This window comes from Eleutherodactylus coqui, chromosome 5, assembly GCF_035609145.1.
Source record: "Eleutherodactylus coqui strain aEleCoq1 chromosome 5, aEleCoq1.hap1, whole genome shotgun sequence".
In the NCBI taxonomy this organism is placed as follows: Eukaryota; Metazoa; Chordata; class Amphibia; order Anura; family Eleutherodactylidae; genus Eleutherodactylus; species Eleutherodactylus coqui.
In genome coordinates, this window is record NC_089841.1 from 256,468,844 (window position 1) to 256,487,690 (window position 18,847).

At 42.6% G+C, this 18,847-nt stretch overlaps 1 protein-coding gene across 2 annotated transcripts in view; it reads left to right on the forward strand.

Annotated features, from left to right (window-relative positions):
- Window positions 1–15,587, forward strand: part of LOC136628559 (F-BAR domain only protein 1-like) — a 138,230-nt gene extending 122,643 nt beyond the window's left edge. For both annotated transcript variants that reach the window (XM_066604554.1, XM_066604555.1), the window contains 9 exons: window positions 502–596; window positions 2,262–2,367; window positions 6,559–6,670; window positions 6,890–7,045; window positions 9,068–9,197; window positions 9,331–9,512; window positions 12,051–12,115; window positions 13,237–13,401; window positions 14,973–15,587. In XM_066604554.1, the coding sequence (XP_066460651.1) occupies window positions 502–596; window positions 2,262–2,367; window positions 6,559–6,670; window positions 6,890–7,045; window positions 9,068–9,197; window positions 9,331–9,512; window positions 12,051–12,115; window positions 13,237–13,401; window positions 14,973–14,992 (1,031 nt within the window). In that variant the 3' untranslated portion in view covers window positions 14,993–15,587. The remainder of the gene's footprint in view (window positions 1–501; window positions 597–2,261; window positions 2,368–6,558; window positions 6,671–6,889; window positions 7,046–9,067; window positions 9,198–9,330; window positions 9,513–12,050; window positions 12,116–13,236; window positions 13,402–14,972) is intronic.
- The last annotated feature ends 3,260 nt before the right edge of the window (window positions 15,588–18,847 follow it).

Here is an 18,847-nt window from a genome sequence, read left to right on the forward strand (position 1 = left end):
AAAATAAGCTGAACACATAAACTAAAGTATTTCCCTGAAAAAAGCTGGCCCAGTAAACGGCTATAATTCGTCAGGCAACCGAAGAGCAAATGTTCAATCTCCTGAACACATGAATCATTGCACAGTTCTCATTGAAATGAATGGGCGATCCATGTGATTTGGGGTCCTCCTCAGTGATGTGCTCTTTACAGCTATTCTCTGCTCTGTCTAATAGATATGTGTCCGGAATATTGGAACGCTCTTCCCTCTTGAGTTATCTGAAGCAGTTAACTCCTTTATTGATGAATGCTGAAAAAAACCCTGCAAGCTTGTAGTTTGATGCTAAGGAGCAGCCTACAGAATATTTAAAGTGTCAGAAATCTCTGCAAGTTTCAATTAACAGCAACAATTTTTGCAACTCTTTCTACTATAACAAATAAATGTGAATACTGTACAAAATGTAATATAACACAAAAAGTCTGGGATAAGTGTTTTCCCTTTTTTTTTTTTTTTTCTTCCCAGATTCCTGGGGTATCTCCCCTGGACTCCACAACAATCTGTGTTCCCGTACAGAATCTACATATGCAGCTTCCCGTACTCAAAGAAGCAATACCCATGTAAGTACAAAGGAACACGTGAAGTTTTTCTAAAATTAGCTAGCATCTGACGATCTGGACATCCTCTGAGGCTTGATCCCACCTAGTCCACTTTAAAGCAATTTTCTGGTTTGGGGCTAGTCCATAATCACTGGCGTAACTATAGGGGATGCAGTTGCACCTGGGCCCGGGAGCTTTAGGGGACCCGTAAGGCCTCTCTTCTCCATATAGGGAGCCTAGTACTATGAATAAAGCAAGTTGGGTGTCCTGTTTACAGATTTTGCATTGGGGCCCAGGAGCTTCAAGTTAAGCCTCTGCGTTAAGAGGTTAAGAGAAGTTGGTGGGCCCCAAGATAAACTTTTGCACCCGGGCCCATGAGCCTTTAGCTACACCCCTGCTAATAATGCTTACAGGGGTATTCCCATTTCAGCCAACTATTGTTGATTTTCAGCCTAACATACTATGTATGTAACTATGGCATATAAATATGATGGATTTTTGATGGATCTGGGTCGTACCTTTTTTAGGACCTGGGTCTAAATTGTGAATTTTTCCCATCTGATAATGTGGTTGCTGCTGGTGGGAAAAAAACTGAATACATACGTGCAGACAACCACTTCAGTTATTATGAGGCTTTCTGTAAGCCATGGGCATGTGTGAATATGCTTTAAAAAATACAGTAAAACCTCTACTAACATTGGTAATCCGTCCGAAAGCAATCAGCTTTACCTGAAACCATTGCTACTCGAGGTAATTATTTCTATAGGAATCAATGTAAATCCAATTAAATTGTTATAGACCTTCCAAAAAACACACCAAACCACATTTAATGAAGAATAAATATGGTCTTTATTAGCAATAACCATAATAAATGAATATAAAAGACTATTGTAAAGAATAAATGAACATATACCATGTTATCGAACATGTTACTGTGTGTTATCTGTGGTGTTACATAGGACTTTAGGTCACATCTATTACATCATCTGTCCTCAGCATTATCGCTGTGTTCTCTGTGGTGTTACATAGGACTGCGGGTGACATCATTATTTGTCCTCAGCGTTATTATTGTGTTCTCTGTGCTGTTACATAGGACTGCAGGTGACCTCATCTGTCCTCAGCATTATCGCTGTGTTCTCTGTGGTATTACATAGGACTGTGGGTGACATCATTATTTGTCCTCAGCGTTGTTATTGTGTTCTCTGTGGTGTTACATAGGACTGCGGGTGACATCATTATTTGTCCTCAGCGTTGTTATTGTGTTCTCTGTGCTGTTACATAGGACTGCAGGTGACCTCATCTGTCCTCCGTGTTATCGCTGTGTTCTCTGTGGTATTACATAGGACTGCAGGTGACCTCTCCTGTACTACAATACACCATCTGTCCTCAACGTTATCATAGATGAAAATGTCATGTCACTAAGGATTTAACAACATTTGCTACTTGGTTTAGAAATAAAACTTAAACTACACTTTGTTAAAGAAAATCTCTGTAGTGTAAAAGCACATTGTGGGAACATTTAGAACAGTCTTATCCAATAGGTTTCAAAGTTGCAGTAGTCTGGATCATCTGTCAGACATTATTTTGGTCTTTGGCTCCTAATGGATTTTTTACTGTACATATTCTAAAGTATGATAGCATGCATACAGCTTCAGTCAGGTTGCAATCTACAAATGTTGTTTCCAGACAGCCTCTATGAAGCAATCCCTACTGATTCCTGGTACTTCATCTAGTATAAGTAGTGACCGTGGACTCTTCTCTCCTCCAACTTTAAGTGCTGGACTGTCTATTGGTAAGAATGTTTGTTAAAAAAAATGTATGGTACGTTGTTTGAGTGTTTTTACCTTATTGAGTGAAAAAGAATATTGTTTCTCCTTAGAAAGAGCACCTAGAAGGTGGGGGGGGACCCCTTCTGGAAAATGCAGATAGAAGCATGCCTCTACAGCACCACCTATTGTAAGGCAGCATTCTTGCAAGTCAATGTCAGATTTTTTTAACCAACCTTGCAAAAATGACTAGGAATTATTACAATCATTGTTACAAAGCTTGTTTAAAAGGTCTGACATTGACTTGCAAGAATGCTGCCTTTCCATTAACCTCTTGAGTGCAACGCCGGGAAATTTTCCGGGACGAACTCCGCTGCCTATAGCTATATAGCCTGGAAGATTTCCGGGCTATGTTTCACTATGGGAGCTGCAGAGCACACTGCCATAAGCTGTGGCAGTGTTCTCTGCCTGCACAGACCCACACAGAGCAAGGCAGGACTTTGAAAAACAGAAGCAGGAAGATATTGCCGATCTGCCGACAATCTCCCGCTTCTATTTTTAAAGCCCTGCACTGCTTTGTTTACAGGTTGCCATAGAGACCATCTGCTTGTCAGAAGCCAGCCTATGGTCTCTGTGGCAGGGAGAGCTGGTGCTTGACTGTCAGAGGAAAGCCAGGCACCAGCTTTACACAGCAGAGAATGGAGAAAACCTCCGATCTCTGCTGCTAACCCTTTGCCGTGGTCTATACGACCACAGCATGTAAAGGGCTGACAGAGGGAGGGGGCTCCCTCTGTCAGAGGATAGCCGGGCATCGGCTCTTACACAGCAGAGAATGGAGAAAACCTCCAAACGCTGCTGTGTTTACCCTTTAAATGCTGCGGTCTATGCGACTGCAGCATGTAAAGGGCTGTCACCATCGGACCCCCGGAATGTGATCAGGGGGGTCCTAATTGGTCTCTGTGGAAGTCCCCTAAAGGGACAAAAAAAAGTTAAAAAAATTATTTAAAAAAAACACTTGTCTCCCTTTTACTTTGTAAAAATTTAAAAACAAAATTACATATGTGGTATCCCTGCGTCTTAATGATCCAGAGGAGGAAGTTATTACATTATTTAACCCCTTTAATGGCATGGCCCCTTTTTTTTTTTTTCCCCCTTTTTCTTTTTTTCTCCCCCCGTTTAAAAAATCATAACTCCTTTATTTATCCAGTGACACCGCTGTATGAGGGTTTGTTTTTTGCGGAATGAGTTGTATTTTTCAATGGTGCCATTTAATGTACCATATAATGTACTGAAAAACTTTTACAAAATTCTAAGTGGAGTAAAATGAAAAAAAAAAGACATTCCACCATCTTTCAGTGCGTTTTGTTTCCACGGCGCACAAACTGCAACAAAAACGACATGATAACTTTATTCTATGGGTCAGTACGATTACTACGCTACCAAAAGTGTATAGTTTTTTTTTTTTTTGCTGTACTACTTGTATTTTTTTTCAAAGACATTAAATTTTTTTTTTAATTTTCTGCTGCATCTTCTGGGCGCAATAACTTTTTTTATTTTTCCGTCGACGTACTTGAACAAGGGCTCATTTTTTGCGAGATGTTCCATAGTTTTCATTAGTACTAATTCGGAATACATACGACTTTTTGATCGCTTTTTATTGCATTTTTTCCGGGAGACAGAGTGACTGACTGAAAAAGTGCATTTGTGGCGTTCTTTATTTATTTTTTTTCAGACTACATTCACCGTGCGGGATAAATAATGCACTACTTTGATAGATCAGACATTTATTGACGTGGCAATACCAAATATGTATCTTTTATGATTTAGATTTTTTTATTCTAGATATGGCAAAAGGAGGGTGATTTAAACTTGTATTCCTTTTTTTTTTTTTTTTTTTTTTTTTTTAAGCTGTGAAAAAGTTGCGAAAAAGAATAAAAAACATGCGAGAATTACAGATTTTGTTAATCTTGCCACTAGAAAAAATGGAATAAAAAGCGATCAAATCTTGTTCCAAAAAATTAGATAAATTAAGACTAGTTCATCCTGCAAAAACCAAGCCCTTATAGCAAAACTTAAAAACTGTGTAAACTCTGTATCGCCGGAATCGTGTGACTCAGAGAATAACGTTCTCACATTATTTATTCTGCACACTGAACCCGTAAAAATGAAATCCAGAAAACAAATGGCAGAATTTCTTTTTTTTTCCCCCCCCAATCTCCCTACAAAGTTTATTACAAAAGTTATGCAATACATTATAGATACCCAAAAATGATGCCATCAAAAAGTACAACTTGTCCCGCAAAAAAACAAGCCCTCATATGGCCTGGTCAATGGAAAAATGAAAACGTTATGGCTCTTGGAACGCGACTACAAAATGAGTTGAAATTAAATGGTTGGACCATTTAAAAATCTGCCCTGGTGGGTCTGACAGGGTGGTAAGAAACCCGCCACTCAAAGGGTTAAGTGGTGGTGTGGAGGCATGGCTCTATCTCCCCATTTACCTTTTATTGAGATATGCCACTGGAACATTCTGTTGTATCAGCAGTTTTCGCAAAAATATGTATAATTGTCTGGTTCGTACATTTAAAAAACACTTCTCAGAATAATTACCCTGTGCATGTACATGATGAATAACACTATATGTCTGGCCGTTATGACTTGTATCCTGCATTTCCCCTCTGTAGCGTGTATATCTGGTTTTCCATCCTCTCAGAACTAGTTGGAGCCTTGCTACTGTGCTATGTGCGCTGTGTTCTATAGACTGTACAGACTGAACTACAAAGATCCTACTTTTTATGTTACATGGGGTGGATCGTGCCAGCCTCTGCCTGCCCACTGCCTGAAGACTGACAGGTGCTTTCCCTGCTTGTGTATAGAGAGCTGTCATCCTGCATACAACAGGCAGAGAGAAGCCATTGTGGCCCGCCCCCTTGACTCAGATCTGAATTAAACTTCAAAGTGTATATATCCTCATACACTGCATTGTTTCAGAATAAAACACACATGTTGCTTGTGGATCAGGCAGCGTGAGCCTAATGACAAAATCCCTTTAAAGGGGTTGTCCCGCGGCAGCAAGTGGGTCTATACACTTCTGCATGGCCATATTAATGCACTTTGTAATGTACATTGTGCATTAATTATGAGCCATACAGAAGTTATCAGAAGTTTTTCACTTACCTGCTCCGTTGCTAGCGTCCCCGTCTCCATGGTGCCAGCTAATTTTCAGCGTCTAATCGCCGGATTAGACGCGCTTGCGCAGTCCGGTCTTCTTCTTTTCTCAATGGGGCCGCTCGTGCTGGAGAGCGGCTCCGTGTAGCTCCGCCCCGTCACGTGCCGATTCCAGCCAATCAGGAGGCTGGAATCGGCAATGGACCGCACAGAAGCCCTGCGGTCCACCGAGGGAGAAGATCCCGGCGGCCATCTTCACCGAGTAAGTAAGAAGTCACCGGAGCGCTGGGATTCAGGTAAGCACTGTCCGGTTTTTTTTTAAAGTCCCTGCATCGGGTTTGTCTCGCGCCGAACCCGGGGGGGCTGTTGGAAAAAAAAAAAACCGTTTCGGCGCGGGACAACCCCTTTAAAGATTGTCTTTCTTAAGAATTTGATTTTTTTTGTACACTCCATTGTTTTAGCCCTACTGCACCTGATCATTTTTAGTCTTTTTAACTTACACGGTCATGGATCTTTCAAATAACCTGTACTTGCCTGATGGCAAATATGGTAACTTGCAAAACTGCAATTCACTTTATTTACCTAAAGTCCAACCTCTAGGTGCGTCTTTCTTCTAATTTCGCTTCCCCGTGCCGCCTGTTAAGTCATGCCTGCCTTTCGTGACTGAGAACAGGAAATGAAGGATGCTACCGATGGACTACTATGGACAGGTAGGTATTGGGGAGTGAGCTGCTGGAGAAAGAGAATCACATAGATGTGGCTGTATTGAATAGTAAGTGACTGTTTACTTGGTTCTAGCTGCTAAAATCAACACTTTACTGCTAAGTACGGCTCTAGTGTCTTACATGATGTTTTTTCTGGAGGAGCGGGAGGTTCAGGCAGGGGGCAGAATCTGGAACTTTTTTCAAAGTGGAAAATTAGTGATAAATGCATGATAGAAGTTCTATAATGGTCGGCAATAGTGTTATTCCTCATGAACACACACAGCCACTTATTCTGAAAGTATTTGGAGCCATTAAGTGCATTTTATTTCCATTGCCATCTTGCAGGATTATCTCGTGGTCCCAGTCCTGTTGTTCTTGGATCTCAGGAGTCTCTTCCTGTGGCAGCTGCCTTCACAGAGTATGTGCATGCTGTTTTTGAAGATGGAGGACTAGAGGGGTAAGTTTGCAGACATACAATGAACAACTTTTATCAGTTTAATTTTTATTTTAATGTTTTACTTGCCTTTGAATGCAGATACGTTAACATTATAAAATCCAGTGGTCTTGTTTCACTTATTTCCCAGAAATCTATATTGCCTGAATGAGGACATCTTTTTCTAATTCTGTGTTCTGATTATAGAATTATTGAGTATCCACATTTTCTTCTGTTCTGCAGCTCGGGGGTACGTGTCTCAGGAGAGCTCACAATGTCCTTTCCAGGGGGTATTCTTCGTGTGTTTGGAGGATCCAGTCCACCTCCTGTATTAAGCTTTAGGCTGATCCACACCTCCGATGTTGAGCATTTCATTACAAATCCTGATCTTCTGTATAGGTAAGGGGAAGGAACAAGGATTTAGGTGTCACACTTGGGAAAATTTGGGCATTAGCTCCGGCAGCTAACGGCTTCCTTTTATGTTTTGAAGGGAACAATGGCATAATTGAAAACCTACATGCACTGGTCTATCCTTTAAACAACAATTACACATAAATGGGTTAAAGGGGTTCTGACATGAATAAGGTTTTTATGCTTTAGCAGCCATTGTTCCCTGGTCTGCCTAATGGACACAGAGAACCCAGGGTTTAATGGCTGCTAAAGCATAAAAAGATAACACTTACCTTGTCTTTTGTTGTTGTTGACATCGGGGGGTCATCTCCCAGCAGGCGCTGCTCCTCCTCTTCTGTCTGCACGAGCCGCGCCGCTCCGGGATCGCGCGCATGCGCAGTGGAGAGGTGCCCTCTGACAGGAGTCAGGACGGGCTGCGTCTCCACTGCGCATGCGCAGCACTCCGGAGTTCAGCCGGACGGACGGGCCGCCCACAGCAAGCACTGCTTGTGACGTGCTTGCTGTGGCGGTCCGTCCGTTGACCTCGGAAGTGCCTGACGGACGGACCAGAGCAGGAAGCGGTCTTTTTGACCGCTCCTGCTCTGCTTTAAAGGCACAGAAGAAGATGCCGGCTGGAGGGGACATGCCTGGCGATCGGGCCAGGCAAGGTGAGTACAATTTTTTTTTTTTTGATGTCAGAACCCCTTTAAGGGAACTGTCGGGCTATACTTTGTCACTAATCTCAGCAGTGTCTGACACAAGCCCACTGAGGCCAGTGATTTAGCTTTGGTGGGCTTGTGGGCATACAGGCACGTCATTGTTGCAGCCAAGTAAATAAAGACTGGTGAGCACATGAGCTGAAGTAGGGAGGGATTTAACAGGCCAGTGTTTGCTAATAAATTACGTAAATGAAGGGTTTTCTAAGATGCGACAAAATTTGGTCACAGGGAAGAAGTGACGTAAAATAGAACAGAGTCTGCACAGCGTTTACTCTGGCCTGCTGTGTTCTAAATGCATCACTTTATTAATGTTGAACAATTATACTGAATGCTAAAACTTAGTATTTAAAGCCGATCTGTTATTGAACTATGCTGCACTATGGAAGGGCACCTTGATATGGGGACAGGTACACTCTCGTATGGGCCAAAAAAATTTTTTTTTTTTTTTTTTTTTAATGCCGTTTTGTCTAATGGGTTAGTGCCGTTTGGCTAATATGCCAGACACAAACTGTGTCTTGTGTATTCTATTCTTTAAATCACTCCTGTTAGCCAAAATTGCACAAAAATATTGGGGCAAATTTTTATAAAATTGTCTTGAGAGAGACTGTCCGCCCGTAGCAACCAATGGCAGCATAGCTTTGATTTTTGTAAGAGCACTAAGAAATGAAATCTGCACTATGATTTGTTTTTATAGACAACAGGCAATTTTTCTTTTTAGTAAGTTTCCTAAACCTTCCCCATTGTTTTTGGCTATTCGAATAGACTTCTTGGCCAGGGGTCGCCCTGAATTCAACAAAATGGCCACGCTTTGTGCAGCAGCCAAATGGCAAGTTAATTGAAAGGAATCAATTTAATCACCCAGCTCTGATATAGATATATGTAGATGGCCATATAGAGAGATTAATTATATCAGGGCTAGGCAGTTTAAATGTAATTTTCAATAATTTGACATTTTGGCTGCTTTGCGAATCTGCTTTTCATGAAATTGATTTTAGTCGTACTTGTGCCTGGACTTCCCATGCAATGCTGCCACGAGCCAGAGGAAAAAATATTGTGTTTGCATATATACTACATGTACTCTTGCATATATACTATAGGTTAAAATTTTTAATTTTTAGATGCTATTCATTATATAAATGTTTATATATCGGTAATATATATTTTTATAGTGCGTGCGTGCGTGTGTGTGTGTGTGCGTGCGTGTGTGTGTGCACACTAGTATAGAACATCCTGGAGCGACAATTATTCACAGTATGTCATATAAGCGCTTTTTCAGAAGTCTAACTTTTTTTTTTCGTTCTGATTTTACTAGTGACCTGTCACAGAGTGACCTTAACTGCAAAGACTTCTGGCTAAACATGCAACGGCTGACTTGTCACCTACAGAATATGGCCGAACAGCACACTGCTCCTTATTACAATGTTGTTTTACTCAAGTATCAGGTGATTTTTTTTTTTTTTTTCTTTCCTCCGACCTCTCCTTATTTAATATTTTACGTCCTTGATCCTTCAATTACTCACTCTTATGGTATGAGACATGCTTGAGGAATTTATACTTCAGTTTTCCTTTTTCAAGGTTTTTAAGCCTGGCATTTCTGCTGCTCCTTTGCATCTTTCATCATCTTGGAACTGCACTGCCACCTGCACAGAATTCAGCCTGGAGTATAAACATAACCTGACGTCTTTGTGTGATATGCACATTCTTCTTCCCCTTGATGAACCCTTATCCAACTTGAAGTTTGATCCTCCAGCTCGCTGGTAAGAAAGTATTAAGTATTCAGTTTTTCTGCTGTCAGTAGCCATCATATCTGACCCCATTTTGGGAACCTGTCGAACTATGGGCAGAATGAATCTGGGAAAGGTATGTACACTGTGCCCAAGTATGTAGTATGCTGAAACGCAAAGGAATTTCAGAATAATTATATTTTGCAGTTTGATTCTGAATAGAGATAAGTGAGTATACTCGCTAAGGCTAACTACTCGAGTGAGTACTGCCTTAGCTGAGTATCCTCCCGCTCGTCTCTAAAGATTCGGCTGCTGGCACGGGTGACAGGTGAGTTGCGGCAGTGAGTGGGGGGGGAGAGTGGGGGGGAGAGGGAGAGAGGGAGAGAGATCTCCCCTCCGTTGCTCCCCGGCCCCCAAATCTTTAGAGATGAGCTGGAGGGTACTCGGCTAAGGCACTACTCGCTCGAGTACTCGCTCATCTCTAATTCTGAATCATGAGTAGGGCCGCGTTGACCTCTAATCTCCTGCATCAGCTAGAGTGACTGACTGCTTTCTCACTGCTTTTGGATAGTATTTAGCAAAGTAGTCACTGAAATGTCTAATTTTGGTATGCATTTGGTATATATATTTTACAAAATCAAGATCCAATTCTGGATACAAATGTATTGAATAACTTTTTTTTTTTTTTTTTTTCATGGGAGCAATGGAAAAAAAGGCAATTTAACTATTTTTGTTGTCATACCACACTGTGAATGCCATAAAAATAAATAACTATGTTACCTTTTATTACATGGGTCATTATAAAAACGCTGAATTTATAGAGGCTTTATTATGCTTTACCACTTTTGCACAATATAAGCCTCCTGCACACGGGTGGAAATTCCGCAATCCTATGCAGACTGCAACGATTTGTCCGTGTGAAAACACACGCGGAAAACAAATCGCGGCATGTTCTATTTCTGTGGCGGTCTCTAAGAGGCCCCTCACAAAAATTTAAGTGGTGACGGGCCGGCTCCGCTCTGCGCATGTGCCGGCTGGCCGGCAGCCGGTGCATAGCAGGAAACAGAATACTCCGGGAGCGGGTGAGCCGCAGGTCTCTGCCGCGGCATGGGTCTGCATCCCACTGCGAGAATTCTCACAGCCGGATCCGACCCGGTCGTCTGTAGACGGTCATAAACTTGTATTTTTTGTAAAAAAGAAACCGAAAATTGGGTGGCACCAAATTCCAGAACCAGAGCATTTTTATTTTTCAGTTCACGGCGCTGTAACATGCCTGTTTTTTGTCGGTTACCTTAATTCTTATGGGTGCCATTTTGAGATATTTACAAAATTATTTTTTTCTCTGTTTTGTGGAAATGAGATCATCAGGAGACAACTAATTTTTTTTTTTTTTTTTTTTTTTAAACGGAATTTACTGTGCTAGATAAATTATATAGATGTGGCAATAGCAATTATGTATAGTTTTTGTTTCTTATTTCTTCAATATTTAAAAGCTTGTGAAAATGTTTATTTTTTTCCTCTAAAAACGTTTAGATGGGGGAGGTTAAGCCAGGCTGAACTAGTTTTGTCTTCATGCAGCCTAACATACTATGTTACTATGATGCCACGATCAGCAGTGATTGCAGCATCTGCAGTGTTAAATGGTGTAGAAGAACATTTAGTTTAGCAAGTCCTCCTTATTTTACTCCTTTTCTGGGGAAAACCCATATATGACAATCAGAGAGCAAATATGCTTTCTCAGTAATGTGATAACATGTAGAAAAATTGTCAATCCTCCCTGGGACAGGAAGATGTACAGTAGAATCACAGATCTTTTCTGCTACTCCTGGAGTTCTCTCCCCCTCCCTCGCTCCTCTGCACACAGTGGCTGAAACTGACAGGCTGTAAGTTCAGTATTCCCCTACTGAACTTAAGGCAGCTGTAGCTCCGGATCTTTAAGGGATATGTATCAGCCGTTGTTTCAATTTCAAAGCCAAGAATCTTAGCTTTAAAAAGACACCAATTATTTATTTTTTTATTAGAAAGCCCCACAAAAGTTGCTACCCAATTACTCCTGAGCAGAATAATTCTCATAAGTGGAATTAAACTACTAGTTGGATGCCCAGCAGAGCTCCAAATAGAAGGAAATCAAATTTTGCTGGAACAAATGTTGGATGTCATGATGCATTTGCAGACCCATCTGTGGTACCAGTATTGTTAGAAAGCACCACCCTCCACCCAAAGAAGAAAAAAAAAAAAAACCCGCAATTTTGGAAACTACACTCTTTAAGGAATTCAATAGGCGGTGTCGTGAGTGTTTTGAACCCACAGGTATTTGGAAGATTTTGCTAACATTGGGCCATAAAAAGAAAAAATTGTTTCTATGAAAAAGTGCTTCTTTTCATCTACAAAAGCACAATGTAAAACTTGCTATTGCCAAAATCCTACTTTGCCACAGAATAAATGTAAGATTACTATTGTACCAAATGGCGAATGCGGTAATACTCACACCTGCTCAATAGCGGAATTGCTGGGGTGGGGGGTAAATTTCACATTCCTTCCCAAAGAAACTTAAAACTTTTTTTTTTCCAGTTCTGAGAGAAGAGTGCTGTGGCAAATACCCAATACATCACCTGGGAAGGAAATGGAAGATAAAGGTACATTAAACGATATGAAACAATTTGGCATTACACTAAAAACTGCATGCGTTAGCTCTTGCCTTAGCTTTGCTAGTTTCAGTGGACTTGATCACCATTATTCCTGAATATTGTTTGAAAAGTGTTTCCTCAATCTTAAAGCATACCTAACTTTTCAGAATAAGCTACTGCGTGTTCATGAGAAATAACACTATCTGACCAGTATATGGCATTTTTTTTATCAGTTTTCTCCTCTGCATTTGTATTCCCAGTTTTCAGTTCTCTCTGAGCTGGTGGGAGGAGACTAGCTGCTATGATGTTCTCTGTACACTTCACATGAAGAAAACCAATTGTGTACTATGTAACACCCAAACAAATAATTATCTTATAGGACATTATACAGCAGTGCTGAGCACAATTGATATGTCAGTAGTTGTCGAATAGCAAATCACTCTACATTAGTCAAGACAACCGATTCATTAGGAGGCACTTCCTCTCTCTTTACCTCCTGTATTTGGCTCCTACTACTCTGCCAAGAGCCTAAATTGTCCCCCCATTACTTCTCTGTATTCCGAATTAAGCTGAAAGCCAACCCAGGGGGTCCACATCTGGTGCCATTAATCATTCTTATCCTGCAGAGTGGCTGTGAGTTCTTCCATCCGCTGAATCTCCTCTACCTTACGGACCCAGTGTACTGGGGAGGGAGGAGAGAAAGCTTTCCAGAGAACCGGGATACATGCATGCGCCGCATTAATTAGGTGTCTGAGTAACGATTTACGGTACATGCGAGTGGGCAGGTCAGAGAGATGGAAGAGGTATAGGGTCAGAGATTTTGGGGTATGCATGTGTAGGATGTTTCCTATTGTAGCATGAAAGGCCTCCCAAAAATGATGTAATTGTGAGCAATCCCAAAAGCTATGCAATAGTGTTCCCACTTCTGTACTGCAGCGCCAGCACAACGGGCATGAGGAAGGATTGATCTTGTTAGTTTGTGGGATTTGTACTTTTATCAGTTGTGCTTATGTGACAGCAAATGGGATAAGTTGTTTGATAACTTAGTGGCCTTTTAAAATACTGCAAAACAAGTTTTGTTAAGTAAAGCTGTCTTGCAAAGGAGTTTGAGATCTGATTATTTATTTCAGGACACGGAAAGCTGTATGCACGATGGCAGCCACTTCGCAATTGCAGCACTCCCTCTCCAGCTGCTGCACAGTTTACATGTGAAGGTCATACACTGTCAGGAGTGGACATAGAGCTTGTTGGATCAGGGTATAGGATGTCACTGGTTAAGAAAAGGTTTGCAGCAGGTAATGATATTTACTTATCGTTTTTTCCTCCCCCCCCCCCCCCCTTCAAAAAAAATCATAACTCCTTTATTAATCCATCGACGTCGCTGTATGAGGGCTTGCTTTTTGCGGGACGAGTTGTATTTTTCATTGGTGCTATTTAAAGTACCATATAATGTACTGAAAAACTTTAAAAAAAATTCTAAGTGGAGTAAAATGAAGAAAAAAAACAGATTTTGCCATCTTTCAGTGCATCTTGTTTCTACGGCGCACAAACGGCAACAAAAGCGACATGATAACTTTATTCTATGGGTCAGTACGATTACTACGATACCAAACTTGTATAGGGTTTTTTTTACTGTACTTTTTATTTTATTTTTTTTTCAAAGACATTTAATTTTTTTCAGTTATTTTCTGCGGTCATTTTGTGCGCGTAATACCTTTTTTTTATTTTTCCATTGACGTAGTTGAGCAAGGGCTCATTTTTTTGCGTGATGTCAGCGTAAAGATCGTTCTCCTCTGCCACAGCTGTAACAGCTGTGGCAGAGAAGAACGATGTTAGCCCATTGAATTCAATGGAGCCGGCAATACAGCCGGCTCTATTGAAAGCAATGGGTTGCCGGCGTACGCGGGATGAATTGTCGGGAAGGGCTTAAATATATAAGCCCTTCCCTACAATTCATCCAGAAATGTGTAAAAATAAAAAATATATATATACTTACCTGGTCCCGGCAGAACGATGTTAGCCCATTGAATTCAATGGAGCCGGCAATACAGCCGACTCCATTGAAAGCAATGGGCTGCCGGCGATCGCGGGATGAATTGTCGGGAAGGGGTTAAATATATAAGCCCTTCCCTGCAATTCATCCAGAAATGTGTAAAAATAAAAAATATATATATACTTACCTGGTCCCGGCAGACGGAGTTCAGCGCAGCAGGCTGCAGTTCTCCTGAACTGCTCTGAACAGCTGTGAGTAGTATTCAGCAGCCGGGGATTTAAAATCCCCGCCTGCTGAATGAGATGCCTCTGATTGGTCACAGCCTGACCAATCAGAGGCATCCCTCACTCACACCCATTCATGAATGGGTGAGTGAGGGCTGCCTCTGATTGGCTCAGCGCAGGGACAGCTGAGAGCTGCCCCTGAGCCAATATATATTTAAGCTCTTCCCGACAATTCATCCCGCGTACGCCGGCAGCCCATTGGTTTCAATAGAGCCGGCTGTATTGCCGGCTCCATTGAATTCAATGGTCAGTGCTCGTTTAATCGAGACGAGTACCGCGTGGTGCTCGTCTCGAGTAACGAGCATCTCGAGCACCCTAATACTCAAACGAGCATCAAGCTCGGACGAGTATGCTCGCTCATCTCTAGTTAAAACTATTCATGACTTCTCCTCCGGATCGCTGGTCATTAGCACATTGGCAGGTGTGCAATACTCTGCAGCCCGCTAATCAGCAGGTCGAAGCAGTCCCTGTGTGCCGGAAATGCAGCTCTGTACAATGTTTAGCAGATCAGGATAGAATTGCAACCCCTATCGCTTGTATAAAAGCACCAAAATTATTTTCCCTTAGTAGATTTCTTTTTTTTTTTTAGGTAAATATCTTGTTTGCTGAGATCGGATGAAGTTGACTTGGAAATCTTCTTGCCCTCCATTGTGTACTGGAGACTGGCTGTACTCAGAAGAGGAGGAATGGTTTCCATAAAGGGATGCTACAAGAACATTTTGCCTGTGAAGTAGTATGGGTTACAAGCACTTTAGAATTTTTAAGGAAATTTAGATATTTTTATGTTCCTTTCTGCACTGGTTTTACTCAAGACAACTGACTACATAAGAGATCATTCCGGGGGACTTCTGCTCTTTAAAGTCTGAAATCCTCATTTCTCTAGTATTTGCCGTGTTTTGATCATCATTTTACAGCTGGAACAGTTTGAAGAGGTTTAGGAGATCCTCCTACAAGGGGGAGTAGTTTATTCATGACGACTTTCTGTTCAAGCGAATCCATTGTGTATGTGAGAATGCTGGTTTGTATGCTCACAAACTGTGTACATTGATAAGAATACATTGCACATGTGCACTGTATGTACATATTTGTACCGTTTTCAACCAATTTTTTTGTTTTGTCTTTCAGAAAGGTTACGTATTAGATAAAATATATTATAAAGTTATATATAATGTGTACATATAAAATAAAGAATGATGGCTGTCAACATAAAGGCAAGGTGTCGGTATCTTCCATATCATACAGCTCGAATGGTGGTTTAAGGACTTTTGCCTACATAATTGTCTTCTTTAACACGCTTGGTGCCAGTGCTGTAAGGGGCCCACATTTTATTTAGCAACATAGAGAAATAGCAGCAGCACTCGCCGCAACCAGACGACTGGTAGGAGTTTCTGACTAAAGGGGGTGCACGTCTCAAGGAACTGGATCCTTAGTTCCAAATGCAGTCCAATATCGAATGTGTAAAGGCAGCACACAAAGCAGCGCAATTAAATGCAGTCAGTAGACTCTTTATTTTAGCCCATAGTCAAGCACAGCAGTGACGTTTTGACCTAACGGGTGAGAAAGACCCATTGGGTCAAAATGTCGCTGCTGTGCTTGACTGTGGGCTAAAATAAAGAGTCTACTGACTGCATTTATCCCGCGCTGCTTTGTGTGCTGCCTTTACACATTTGATATTACCCTTCAGAAACATTTGTCATCCACTTTCAGGTGACTCTGCACTCAGTATTAAAGAGGTTGTCCCGCGCCGAAACGGGTTTTTTTTTTTTTCAACAGCCCCCCCGTTCGGCGCGAGACAACCCCGATGCAGGGGTTAAACAAGAAAACCGGACAGCGCTTACCTGAATCCCCGCGCTCCGGTGACTTCTTACTTACCTGCTGAAGATGGCCGCCGGGATCTTCTCCCTCGGTGGACCGCAGGGCTTCTGTGCGGTCCATTGCCGATTCCAGCCTCCTGATTGGCTGGAATCGGCACGTGACGGGGCGGAGCTACAAGGAACCGCTCTCCGGCACGAGCGGCCCCATTCAGAAAAGAAGACCCGGACTGCGCAAGCGCGTCTAATTTGGCGATTAGACACTGAAAATTAGACGGCACCATGGAGACGGGGACGCTAGCAACGGAACAGGTAAGTGAATAACTTCTGTATGGCTCATAATTAATGCACAATGTACATTACAAAGTGCATTAATATGGCCATACAGAAGTGTATAGACCCACTTGCTTTCGCGGGACAACCCCTTTAAGTGTTTCCACTTAATATATCACTCCTTGTATGTGTGGTCTATTTTATTTTAGCTTATTGCAATAAAGTAATTCTGGGGTTCATGGTCGGTGGAAGGCTGTGTGTATGTCTGTACAAGTGCATTATATCTGAGGCATCCTAACAGTTGGCACAACATTGTCAGTGCTATAGAGTTTGAAGGGAGCTGCAGGTTTCAACTGTTGCTTCATTTATATCCCTTCTAGCTGTCTGAATGAAACCGTGTCGCCTGTTTTGGCGATCAGTGGGTATTCCAGTGGTTCGAGCCCCATCAATTTAGCATATATTGCCTATCCAAATGCTCTAATTGTCAACATACAAATGTAGCAAAGTTTAACTTAACTTAACACATTAAGGCCACTTGCACATGGGCGGGTCGGGCCCTGCATGTGTGATTCCGGTCATTTGTGAAGGGTTTCTGTCGTTTTGGCCACTCAAGGGCTCTACAAGTGGGCAATGGGGCCTAAAACACCTATGTCTATTCTGAAATCCACTGGCTGCTCCTTTCGGTTTGGGCCCCGTTGTGCATACAGACCTAAGATTAGGGCCACAATGGGTATGTTCTGAGCATCGGACAAACTGGGGTATCCGTTTTGGGTGCAGATCCTCATTATGTGCACTATATCAGAAAAAAAATCCTGTCTTTCAAATGACATATTTGCAAAAATTTGAAATTTAATTTTTTTCTCTAAATTGCATTAATTCCTGAAAGGAAACTGTGGGGTCAAAATACTCATGACACACCTCAGTGAATACATTCAAATGTGTTTTTTTGGGTTTTTTTTCAAAATGGGGTAATTTGTGGGGGTACCAATCATTCTGACATCTATGAGCTTTTCAATCTTGGCTTGGTGCAGGCAAATTTCTCATCTCTATCATTGAGACACAGCTTTGACCTTGGGTATATCTTCTGCCACTAGGAGGCGACACTAAGCATAAAAAGTGTTAACTCCTCCCATTAGCTATATCCCACCTGCAGGCATCCAGCTAACTCTGTTGTAACTTAGTTTCCGTAAGAGGTGGACTGTCTCGTCCGTAAGGGCTAATTTTTCTTTTTTCTATATGGAGCCAGGACTCTCAATGTTACCCAAACGGAGGAGGGTGAACAGAATAGGACCAACCTTCTGTTGTCTGCCAGGTCTTCTCAGAAGAAAAGGAGGCACATCCAGGCATTAACCTGCATGTGGCTTGCTGCCACGTGGGATGTGAGTGCCTGGGATGCCAGCGCAGGGCCTGCCCTTGTGCTGGGGCAGGTTCCTTGCTGGCGTGAGTCTCTCCCTTTGCCGGCGGCCCCTCCATGCTGGTGGCGTGCGGCCGGTCTCTGTGTGGCCTCACGGGCTGGACTCTTATGTTGGCACGCGCTTCCTACTCCGTTGCTGACGCGCACTCCCCACGAGTGGCATGTTCGCCATGAGGCAGGAAGGTACAGTGACAATGGGGCCTGCCGTTTTGTGGGGCAGGCAGATGTGCAGCATTATTATCTGGCCACTGCGCTGCATGATATTATGCTCGCCTGCTGCGCTGCATGATATTATGCTCGCCTGCTGCGCTGCATGATATTATGCTCGCCTGCTGCGCTGCATGATATTATGCTCGCCCGCTGCGCTGCATGATATTATGCTCGCCCGCTGCGCTGCATTATTAATAGACGGTTAGTGGTTAGCCGCTAGGCTGTGTTATTGCTTAGTCAGCTGTGGTGCGCACACGGACTGGTATATTTAGCCAGTCGGCATGTGGTTGCTGCTGTCGCACAGTTCTCAGTGTTCACTGCCACCACGAAGTGTTCTTTCGCTGCTAAATAGCTGTGAGCAAGATGTGTTGCCACCGTCCAGAATGCTGGTCTAATCCAGACTAATGCAGCAGGTCTTTGGCGCAAGGGGGGGGTCTTGTGGGACAGGGGCTGTGACAGAAGGTGGTCCCCACTTTCCCCAATGGCGATGTGCCCTATTTGGTGGCGTTATATTCCTGCCAGTTTCCCCGCCCAATCGACCTCAGCGCGGTTTCGGACTTGGGTTAAAGCCTTGCCTAGCAGCTAGCTCCCCTGTTGCCCCTCCAGCAGTCCCCACCAGGCAGCCTTGGCAGAGTGCCCTTGTCCGGATGACACACGAGCTCCAGCCACATACCAAGTGCACTCTCTACACAATACGAGATTTACATCCAGCAGAAAATATTTCGTCTTTCGGACAACAGTGGTCAGACTAATGGT